The sequence below is a fragment of the Nycticebus coucang genome, chromosome 10, assembly GCF_027406575.1.
Source record: "Nycticebus coucang isolate mNycCou1 chromosome 10, mNycCou1.pri, whole genome shotgun sequence".
NCBI lineage: Eukaryota > Metazoa > Chordata > Mammalia > Primates > Lorisidae > Nycticebus > Nycticebus coucang.
In genome coordinates, this window is record NC_069789.1 from 11,666,358 (window position 1) to 11,678,509 (window position 12,152).

Below are 12,152 nucleotides of genomic sequence, written 5' to 3' on the forward strand. Positions count from 1 at the left end.
TAAAGATGGCAGCACCATTATTTGAAAAATTAATACAGAAAATGGTAGAAGGAAAAGGAGTGGTAGAGAAAATTAATAATTTGGTTGTGTAGCTTCCGATGCAAGTAGAATGTCTTCCATTTCAGAGATCTAGTAGCAGCAAGAAATGCAGGGCTAATAATGCCCAGGAGAGCAGTTGGAGCTAAAGGTGCAATACAGGGGTGTTCAAATGAATGTAAAGTTTGGCCACAAAAGGGCATGTGAATCCCAGGAAATCAGGGCAACGCAGCTAGGATGTAACTCTGAGGAATATCTACATTTAAGGCTTGTGGGAAACAAATTGAAAGAATGAATAATGCAATGTGGACCTCCGAGAGTAAAGTATCAGCTAAATCAAGGGAAAAGGTCAATATGGCATGACCTTCCAAAACTACAGTTTAAGTCCAATGAGGATTGAGATGAGGTCGCTGGGTTGGTAATGTGACCACTGCGCAAGCAATTCAGTAGCATGGAATCCCACTATCATCTGCTTAAAGCCCAACTACAATGTGTTTGGAAGCAAAAGGAAAGCTACCAGAGGAGACAACTGGTTTAAAAAGTCTGCCAGTGAAATGATGGCCAGAAGGTAGTAAATTAAGTGGAAGATGGTCATGTGAAGGCTGCTTTTTGCTTGAACAGGAATAAAAGCTGTAGATGGGACAGGGGAAGATAGAAGAGAGGCAAGGAAGGACAGAAAGATGTGATGACAAATGGCTCAGGGTCCCTGAAACCCCAGAAGACATCAAGAACCTAGAAAAAGTGATTCATCGTGGGAAATAAGAGGGCTAGAAAAGCAAGGGGAAAAAAATGAGTAGAAGGGACATTTGAGGAAGAAGATGTTAAAGACGCTGTGGTCAGTTGGTCCTATTTTCAGTAAAGTAATAGTGGGTCATCTGTTCAGGGTGAGGACCTAGCAGTGGAGTTGAGGAAGTGAGAAAAGTGAGTAGAGTGTATGAGGCAGAAAACGACAGAGAAAAATAATTGTTCAACTGGACCTCAGGTGACCAGTATTACTCTGGTGGAACACATTCAGCGGCTCTCTTAAGTAACTTTCTTCAACAATGCTTGGTAGGCTGAACGTAGCAATAGGAAAACACATACATGATTAAGCTTAATTTTCACTGGGCACTGGCAAAGTGGAAAGATAAGAATAAAGGAATTCAGCTGGGCACAGTGGCTCATGCCTGTAATCCTAGCATTCTGGGAGGCCAAGGTGGGTGGATCTACTGAGGTCAGGAGTTTGAGACCAGCCTGAGCAACAATGAGACCCCATCACTACTAAAAATAGAAAAACTAGCCAGGCATTGTGGCGGGCACCTATATGTTGTCCCAAGTACTCAGGAGGCTGAAGCAAGAGGATTGCTGAAACCCAGGAGTTTGAGGTTACTGCAAGCTATGATGCCACAGCATTCTACTCAGGGCGACAGAGTGAGCCTCTATCTGAAAAAAAAAAAAAAAGAATAAAGGAATTCTAGGGAACTGGTGAGAATAGAATTGTGATTCCCTTCACCAGTAGATGTTTACTGAGTACCTACCATGTGCTGAGTACTATGAAGTCTGCTAGAGACTGAAGAGTGATTAAGATGGATAAGTTCCTTACTATCAGAGATTTTAAAATTTAATGAAGGACACAGATAAATAAGCCATAATAATATATTTTGATAAGTGCTGCAATACATAGTGGTTCTCAACTGGGGGCAAATTTGCCCTCCAGAGAAATGATGTCTGGAGACATCTTTGGATGTCATAATTTGGGGGATGCTACTGCAATTTGCTGGGCAGCCTCCAAAATAAAGAATTATGCAGCCAGAAATGTCAACAGTGCCAAGAGAAACCCTGTTATAAAAGCACATAAAAGGTACATCAAATCTAGACATGGGAAATCAGAAGTTTTCTAGAGAGAGTGCCACATAAACTAAGACATGTAAGGATGGAGGAAATATCCAGGCAGTCCGGTGGATAAAAATGTGCACAGCGTGTACAAAGACCCAGCAGCTGGAAAGAGCACAGGCTAATCAGTGGGATTGTAACCATCATGCCATCATCACTATTTATTGAGGAAATATTTTGTACCAGGCTTTTTACAAGATAACTGATACACATTTTGAAATGTAGCCCTCATTGACAAGCCTGTGAGTCACATATTTCTCCATTTTACAGATGAGGAGAAACAGAGGCACAGAGAAGTTAAATAACTTGTCCAAGGTCACAAGGCCAGTAAATGGTGGGGCCAGAAGTTGAATCTAGGTCGGACTAACTCTAATAAGCTCATACTCAAGCACTGAACTCTCCTGCCTTTGATAATGACAAAAAGTATGGGAAAACAGGGTGTGACAGGACAGTGTTAGAAGCAACATTGGAAGGGAGAAGGAAGCCATATCTGGCCTCGTAAGTATGTAAAGAAATCTGGAGATCATCCTCAAGGCAATGGAAATTCACTGGTTTTAAATCAGAGAATCACATGATCAAATCTATCTTCAAGAAAGATTGCTTCTGGCTGCAGTGTAGAGAACAGAGGGAGGGAAGGGAGGCAAGTTAGGAGGCTATCATAACATATAAATCCAGAGACTGCTGTACCCAGAACAAGAAAAGTGTTAGTAAGAAAAATATTTCCAGAGAACATCAGATTTGCGCTTAGTAACTGGTTACTAAGCTCACGTAGGAGTTACAGTAAAGTAGGGGGAATGCATCAGAGTCAAGGAGGCCAGAGAGATTTGGCACTGTATAGACGAACACCATAGACGTGGAAACCTTTAAGGATGATGAAAGGGTCATATGCTAAAGCAGAGAAGTCTATTACAAACTGAGAGTTTTTATTGATTAGGACTAGTGAAAAGAGAGGCAACACTGGTTGCAAAGAGGAATGAATGGTAATGAAAGTGGCACCAAAACAAAGCCCTGGAAATGGCAGTGAGGAATGATTCCTCCTTCATAAATGCTGATTCCTCCATCATAGACACTCGAGATGAAATCAACACAAATGGGCCTTTGCTGGAGGTTTTAAAAATCCTGATATCATCAAGGGACCACCAGAGTTCAGAACAAATGAAGAAACAGGAGTGTGTAAGGAAACAAAGCATGTTAAGGAGCTTGGTCAGAACTAAAACTAAGTTTCAGAAGGCAGAGAGCCCCATTAGTAATGAGCCAGGGCTGGATAAGGCAATGGCTGACAAGAGGCTTACTGTAGAACTAAATAGCCCTAATATTTTAGTAAAACACTGACATTCCTGTAAGTCACAGACCACTTCTATCCAATAGAACTTTTCATGGTAATGAAAATATTCTATATCTGCACTATTTAATATGGTAATCTCACTAGCTACATGTGGTCATGAAGCACTTGAAATGTAGCTAGTGTGTCTAGTGAAAATACACAGCAACTTTAACAGATTAAGGTACGGCCTCCAAACCTACCAGGGAATCAACAGCAACGTATTATTCAAAGTCCCTAGAACAATGATCACTGTTAACTATTATTATCACTAGTATTAAGTATGCTTGAGTTAGCGTACAATGAATGCATACTCATAGATAAAGATGCTGTTAAACACATATGTATTATTTTCTTTGGCACATTTGAACGTTCTTAAAATTTCCATGTATGCAGGAAAAACCTTTGTCTTTAGTCATATGAAAAACCTTTGTCTTTAGTCATATGAATGCAGGAAAAACCTTTGTCTTTAGTCGTATACAAAGTAGTATACGTTTATTTGCTGATGATTTTCACAGCATTGAAAATCATCAGCAAATAAAAAGATGAAGTATACAAATCCCTCAAAGTATGTTACCGTACCATATGGTACTACATTCTCTGAACAGTGATACAACAAGAGCATTTGCAGAGGAATAAGAATTCTCCAAAAAGCAAATTTGTTTAATTTAGAAAGTCAACATTAACAATTGGTATTCACTTTGTGTTTGGAAAAGAGAGTTTTGTTATGGAAGAATAACCAAAGAAATAACTCAAAAGAAAAAAAAAAAGAGCAATTCTCTGATGTCTTTATTTGCACCTTATTAGACTTGCCTTGGTTTTTTCGAAATTGGCCTCCTCGGTCATTTGCACAGCTTGTTTCACCTGTTCGTAAGCATGTGCTTCTCTTTGCTGCACATCTGCCAAGCTGCTCCGTACGGAAACTAGCGCAGACATCAAGTCATCTCTTTCTCTGTTAGCACAAAAAGAACATTCAAAACAAGGAATGATCAAATGATCATGCACTCATACGTTGGGAAGAAAAAGTATTAATACGTCTTAAAAGAGCCAGGTGGGTTGGCTCAGCATGCATTAAATAAGGCGCATTCCAGAGAAGGTCACTGTCTTGACGTGGACAGCAGCAAGCAGAGCAGCCAGAAAGGCTGCAGGCACTCAGGGTTGCATCTGCCTGGGACAGCAGCCTACTGTGGAGAGGGCTGCAGAGACAATCTCAGAATAGAGCAAACAAGTTTCAAAAAGAGAGGAGAGGGATGATGAAAAGAGAAAATGCAACAAAGTAGGAAAGGTTGGGATTGCACCTCCAAGTAGAAGTCACCATTTTAAGAAGGGACTCAGGCTTCAGTTCACACCGCTGATTCTTCCCTCACTTAATTCAACAAACATATATCCTTTCCTTTTCATCTTTCTCCACAATCCTCTGTTCCTGCCCTCTCTTTCAATTAAATTCTTTCACCTACTTAGGAACACATTCTTTTCTTCCAGTGGGTAGTACTACTCTGAACTCCCCAAATCCCCTGGTTATGCATTTAACACTCACAATTCAACATGGTCCTGTTCCACTGGAGTTGTTCATTGCCAAGCCCCACCTCCTCCTCAGCAATTCTCAGAAGTACCCTAAGCTAAGCTATTTACTGAGCATAGAGTAAACTCCATGCCAAAATGTTTTGGCATGTAAAATAGCAAGGATCCAATCTCAAAGGTTAAATAGATCCCATATAAAATATGCCAGAATATTTGGAATTTATTGACCAAATAAAAATGTCCAGTAACCCAAAGAGAAAGTGAGGTGGGAAACTTTCTGTGCACACGAAGCAAAAACGTATTGGATTGCCACATGTGCTGTTCCATACTTTGTTAAAGAGCTCAAGTTTTAAACTGTAGTTTCAAATTCATTTGAAATAAATGCTTCCAGTTTCCTTTTTGTCGCTAAGTTCTCAACTACCAGAAAAGAGCCAAATGAGTTTTTTTTTTTTTAAAGCAATTTTTAAAGAATCAGAGAAGATTATAAAGTCTGAGTCTGAATTACTTTTAGACTTAATCAATGAGCATATTTTTAAAAAAATCTCTTAAAGATAAAATAACTTAAACTATTCATGGTATTTGGAAAGCAGCCACATTTTTAAGAAACATTTAATACTAAACAAAGCTACAATTATTAGCAGTTGCATAAAGGCTCTTTTTGTTTAAAATAAGAATAAATTAGCACAAATATCATAAAAGTGATATTCACTTTAGAGTTTCCCAAATCATTTGTTTTAGATTGGTAAAAAATAATTTAATATAGTTTTTTTTATTCTAAAGGAAATGTAAAAAGAAAATAGTTTTGACCAAATATAATCAATGACTATATGAAAAAGTAAAAGAATCAAAACAAGATTTTAGCTTTCTTGTAAAGTAAAAAATAAATTAAATGCAAACAAAATTAAATTTGTATTTATTTGTATTTTCAAAAATGCCCTATAACATTAAAGGGGACTAGTCTTATTGAGGATATGTAATCCAACTAGGACCTGTGACCTAGAAGAAAAGAAAAATTTTATTCTTTAAGGATAACAAGTCAATGTAGGCAACGTCTAGTCACCTTTTCAAAAGTTCTAAGACTTCCTGACAAGCAAAAGCTATTCAATAATATTCTTATCTGTTCCTGATACCGTGCTATCACCAAAGCCAAAGTTCCAAGTAAAAAGAATGAACAAAAACGCTCAGTATTTATTAGTATGCATACAAATCACAATAGGATCAAAATCTAACAAATTTGCTTCTTACAGGAGACCTATGCTTAACACATTCAATGTCTTTTCAGGTTACCTTCTTGCCAAAAGTAGTGTTTGCCACATGGCACATGCTCAATGAAATAAATGACAAAAGAACAAATGAATAAATAAGAAATTTGCTATAGGAAGACATCAGAAAAGCTGAAGTAAAGCTGCCTCTCAGTTCTTACATTTTATTGTGTAAACTTAAAAGCCATTTGACTATTTAGAATTCAAAAATAAACAGTTGCTCCGATTCAAAAACTTTTCAGAATATAAGTTCACCAAATTTAGACTACTGAACCACAGAAAAAATCATCAAAGACAAACCCCAAAATAGATGTCTCATTCAGCTCATCATTAACAGACCACAAAATGATTACACTAAAAGTCCGTATAACCATTGAACTGATACACTCCAACTTTCCATAAGATAAATGTACTACATGCATCAAGGCAGCCCTTAGCCCATTCGGGAAGTCTGCGAGTAGCTATTTTGGCAATTTAGGATTATCTACTTAGTCACTAAATTTTGATCATTTTATTTTAACTCAGCCAGCCAATACACCAAATAGGAAGCACTCAAAAAAAAAAAAAATAATAATAATAAAGGCCCTGGTTGGACTGGCAGCCCCTTCTCTTCAACACAAGACCGTGCTTTCTGCTCCATTCCTCTGTCTCTCACTTTCTTAATTGATCTCCCCTATTTTAGCCCCACACTTGTCCCCTGAATCAAATAGTGTTACTCATGAGCTTCCCTTAAAAAACAATCAATTCCAGCACCAGCAATGGTTTTGCGTCAGACTGCAGTCTACGGGGCCAGCCCCAGAGCCAGGCCTGAGTGAGGCTGTCACAGGGGAAGTTGTACAGACACACGTGACATATTAATGTGAGGGGAGAGGGAAGTTCTCCAAATTACCATCTTCCATGGCAAAAGTTACATGAAAGCTTGAAAATATTGTAAGAATATTTTAATGAAAGTAATCAAGGAATTTCTTGAAGCAAAGCCAACAACAAAGCATTAACCCTGCAACATTCTAAGATCCAGACAAAAGAGCAGTTGAAGCAGAAAGATGATGTGAAGAGCATGAATGTCAGTTCTGGGATGAAAAAGCATGCACTTACATACACTAATGAGCATGTAATATTTAAGGAACATGGTGCGACAATCAGAGCCAAAAGGACTGAGAAAGTCCCTAAATAATCTCTGCCAAGTATTTAAAATAAGCAAAAGAGAATGTTGGTCTCATGTGTTGGCATGAGCTTTACCTTGAAATATGGAATGCCTAAGAAATGCCTTTTAATTCCTAAATTATTCCAGAATTGTTATCGATTTTAAGAATTATTAGCATTATTAATAAGCATTATTACTACTGTTTTCAAAAAGAATGCTTAGAAGGCTGACTACAACATTCCTTTGTTCCTCATTTCTGGGAAGTTCCTGCTGTAGTCTTTGAAAGCCAACTACACAGAACGCTGCCAGTGATCCACCCGAAAATTGCAAGCTGGACTGAAGACCCAGAATAGTATGCTGGTAATCATTTCTTTTTTGTGAAAAGTACACTGAAACTTCTCCAAGATATTGTGAGCTATGGGAAGGGATTTAATATAAATCAGCTCCATCATGATCACCATTTGAGGCATTTTGATAATTAAGCAAGAAAAAGAGGTTACTGTTACTCTTACCTACCCCATGGCATAAAAAGGCCTGAGTGACTGAAGTTCAAAAACTATAAGAAGACTTCAAATTAACTTTAAAAATATATCAAACGTCATCAGCAGTTGTTAAATATGCTCTTCAAAGTCCCTGAGGTCCTAAAAAAACATCACAAACATATAGTCTGTTCTCCAAGTCACACTTGATCCTCTCCATGTCAACTGCACGTCAGTCTTGGGTCATAACTTCAAAACAGTACATGATGAAAGATGCAACACGTGAGCTAAAAGCTAGGGTCAACAGCAGCAACCTGTTTTCTGTTACTAAAGCAGAACAGGATGTGATATGCTGACAAAGCAGAAAATTGAACTAGGAAGGTTGACATTTACTTGAAGAGGCTAAGAGCTCAAATGTAGGAGAGAAACAAAGGAGTATAAAACTGAGCAAGAATCTAATTTCTCAATGACTGCCAGATGTGGAATCTATATAAATATTATAGCTTAAAGTATTTTTCTCACGATCTGGAAGGATAATATGAAAGGCAGTATGCTTTCTGTTAATCAGTTTTGTTCGATGACCTACTTTTAAACTCTCTTTTAAACTGTGTGACTATGAATATGCTTTTTTCTTTTTTAAAACTAATTTTTCATTACATGCTCCTTTCAAAATTAGTTACTAATATGGTTAAAGGCCTATTTGACACACACTGCCAATTTCAATGCCTTCTTACATCACAATGGCAATCACTGTTAAATATTTGGGGCTTATTCTTTCAAATATTTTTCTACCTAGAGAAGAGAAATATGTAATTGGTTGAAGGTCAAGACACAGAACAAAACTGGTCTGACTTTAATGGTCACAGTCATTGCACTTTGCTATATCAGGTCCAACTGGATGATCTCTGACTGTTAAGCAGTAAATGCCAAAATGCCTTATCACATAAACAGGAAACATTTACTCTACTAAAGGCCAGCCATTCTGTTGGGAACAAGGGGCTACAGAAATAAACAACACACAGTTGCTGTCTCCATGTGTGCACTATGTATTGTAAGATTACAGAAGAAAGAAGTCAAAGTGGGCGGTGCCTGTGGCCCAGCGAGTAGGGCACCAGCCCCATATACTGAGGGTAGTGGGTTCAAACCCGCCCCGGCCAAACTGCAACAACAAAAAAAATAAAATAAAAAAGAAAGAAGTCAAAGTTAGTTGAGGACAAAATGGGGCAGGGCTGACGAGACATTATTTCTAAAAGAAGTGATGTTTGGGTTATTTAAATGAGCAGGACGGAGAGAGGTGACCTTGAGCATAGAGAAAAGTAGAAGACATGGAAGAACACACACCATAAACCACCCTGGAGTTATACACTAAATAATAATTCTCAGCTTCTGCTGAATAAAATTTTCACAGGAAAAGGCTTCCTCTGGAATAGGGAAAATAGAACAAAATAGATATACACAGAGAATTGTAGCATTTCAGCCTAAATATAAATTTCAACAACATAAAAGCTAATTTGTAACTTGTCCCTAGTCAACTCTCAATTATTAATACTGGAATACAGTGGGTCTTTCTTTACTTCACTCACAATATTTTTTATAACACTGCAGTCCCCAACCCCAGGCCACAGACCACCACTTTACTACATTCATTATATTTTTTATAACACTTCAGTCCTCTACCCCCTTTCTTGGCCTATTAGGAACCGAGCCGCACAGCAGGCAGTGAGTAGCAGCAAACTAGCAATGCTTCTTCTGTATTTACAGCCATTCTCCACCACTCACACGGCTCCCTGAGCTCCACCCCCTGTAAGGTAAGCAGCAGCATTAGACTGTCATAGAAGCATGAACCCTACTATTAACTGCATACACAAGGACTCTACCTCGCACGCTCCTTATGAGAATCTACTGCTTGCTGATCTGAGGTGGAGCTGAGGTAGTAATGCTAGCACTGGTGAGCCGTGACAAATGCAGATTATCATTAGCAGAGAGGTTTGACTGCACAGAGACCATTCTCCCCCCACCATCCCCATTCTCAACCATAGAAAAGTTGTCTTCTGTGAAACCAGTCCTGGTGTCTTCCGTGAAACCAGTCCTGGTTACAACAGACACACGATGAAGATGTGGTAATAACTCATTCTACCTAAACTACAGCAGGGAAATGCATAATATGGCAAAATCAAAGGAATTCCTACCCACTGTTTCGTTAATTATAATGCTATTATTTGTAATCTGTTCTTGAACAAGACAGAACTGTACAGATTATCTAGTTCAATTCTCTAACTGAAACCCACAGATAAAATTATTTGTTTAAAGTGACGTGATTACCCATAGTTGGCAGAACCTACCTATTTTGTCTTCAAGGAATCTATAAGGAAGGAATATTTTAAAATCCATTTTATTTGAAGCTTAACATTAATCACGTTATTTAGCACAGGGATAAAAGAACATACTGCCCCTTTAAAGTCACAACTTTTCCCTGTTGCCAGAGACTCTGTGCATGGCAGCATACTTACTTAGTCAGTCTTTCAATGGTCTGCATGTGAACATTATTATGGGTTTGAGAGAGCACAGCTTCCTGCTGAGCGCATTTCAAACAAAGACCACCAACACGTTTGGAAATATTAGCAGCAAGAAGAGATTCTTTATGCTTTAGTCGCTCTTTAAGATCTTCATAGTTTTTCTGATATTCAGCTAAGTCTTTCCTAAAAAGAAGGAAAAAAATTCTAGGAAATAGCCAGGTAAAAGTATACTAATTTCAAATAAATCATCATAATGGTAACTATTACTGCCATTATGGGCGTGCACCTTATGCTTTACACACGGTATCTTAATAATTTACACAAACCCGAAACTTAGATGTGATTATCCTAATTGACACATTGAATATAATGAGACTTGAAGACATTAAACAATTAACTAAAGTCTTGTAGGATTTTAATACAGATTAGAGTCTGTCTCCGATACTGGTTTTCTTTTCATAGAATCTGACCTTTATTAACATCATATTATCCACAGAAAAAAATAAAACCCTAAATGTTGTTCCTAAACAATTTCTCTTAATAAAGGGATTGGGGCAATATAATACAATATACTTAAAATGAGGTTAATACACTATTTTAAGTAGTAACTCCTTAAAATTTATAGAGTACAAGTTTATGAAAAGTATAAGTTTACATAGAGAACAAGTTTATGTAAATTAGTTTATCCATAACTAATTTATTATTATTGGCGAGTTTTCGTCCATGTGGAAAATAAAAAAAATTATCTAACCACAAAATTCTACAAAGATCTGTTTCAAAAGAGAATGGGCTACAAAAGAAGTTACATAGAACTTGGCCACTCATATTTCAATAGTAGCAGATAGGAGCTGGAAACATGCAGTTTGCTGAAGAAGGGAGTGAGAAATGGGGTGTGTGTGTGTGTGTGTATAGTTTTTGTTTGTGTTTACCTTATGGGCTTACCCCTGGGTGGAGTTTTTTTCCAAGTTGATTTTTTAAGCATCAAGTGACCAGTATGTGCATTGTAGTTTCCTCTTTCCCACTAAAACTATGGTAAAGTCAACTTGGCAACTGAGCTTTCTCACTTAGATGTCTCTTTTCTACTGCATATATTTTTTTTAAAGATCAACTTCCTAGCTCACATAGATTTCTGAAGGCAGATACTTTATCTCCGGCCCCTTCTACTCCCTATTGTCAGAGTTTCTATGCTCAAGGTTCTACAGCTGTCTAAGTCTGCTGTCAGAGACAAAGCCAACAACCAAGACACCTGGCTGTCAGACACCACCTCAACTGCTAGGATTTCCAACAGTTTCCATTCCTAGGGGAGATGGAAAAGATCCACAGGCATTCTGCCAAAAAAAAAGCTAATGACAATCTCAAGTTTTGGGGTGGGAGTGGACACGGGAAGAGCTGAGGAGCTACTTCTGTCCTATCCCTAAATTAATATCTCTAACATAAAAAGTGTTGTGTTTTTTTTTTTTTCTCTCTCTCAATACCATGTGGAGAAAGTCTGACACTCACTCAAAGGCTTTATAAAAATAATTTTGGAAGCACATTCTTAAGTCAAATGGTCCTTATTATTAATTCATGTCCGGTCCAAACTCAAAAGACTTAAGTAGATTTGGTTGCTGGGAATAGAAAAAGAAATAGTTACCTAAGAGCCAAGGTTTCTGAGAAAAATGATTTTGTTTCTTTCTTTAAGAAACTATCTCTTAATCTTAAATTAGGCTAAAAGAAAATGAAGAAACAGAAGGATCCAGGGTACAAAGTCTAGTCCATTGCAAGTTGATATTTTAACGTAATTAAAGATGGTATATTTGAATTCTGAATGAGACAAATTACATCACATTCCCTTAAGTATAAACCTAGAAATATATTACTTCAAAAACTAAAGAATCAAATCACAACAGAAATCAAGTAAAATAAAAAGGAAGAAAGCACGACCATTTTTTAAAAGTTGGGTTTCTTTTTGAAAAAACAAAAACCTTCATAGAAATCTTAAAACTAATCATTCAGGGCAAT

At 37.5% G+C, this 12,152-nt stretch overlaps 1 protein-coding gene across 3 annotated transcripts in view; it reads right to left on the reverse strand.

Moving 5' to 3' along the window:
• Nucleotides 1-12,152, reverse strand: part of SDCCAG8 (SHH signaling and ciliogenesis regulator SDCCAG8) — a 254,616-nt gene that overhangs the window by 181,672 nt on the left and 60,792 nt on the right. For all 3 annotated transcript variants that reach the window (XM_053604357.1, XM_053604356.1, XM_053604358.1), the window contains exons 8-9: nucleotides 10,146-10,334; nucleotides 4,043-4,181 (exon numbers count right to left, since the gene is read on the reverse strand). In XM_053604357.1, the coding sequence (XP_053460332.1) occupies nucleotides 4,043-4,181; nucleotides 10,146-10,334 (328 nt within the window). The remainder of the gene's footprint in view (nucleotides 1-4,042; nucleotides 4,182-10,145; nucleotides 10,335-12,152) is intronic.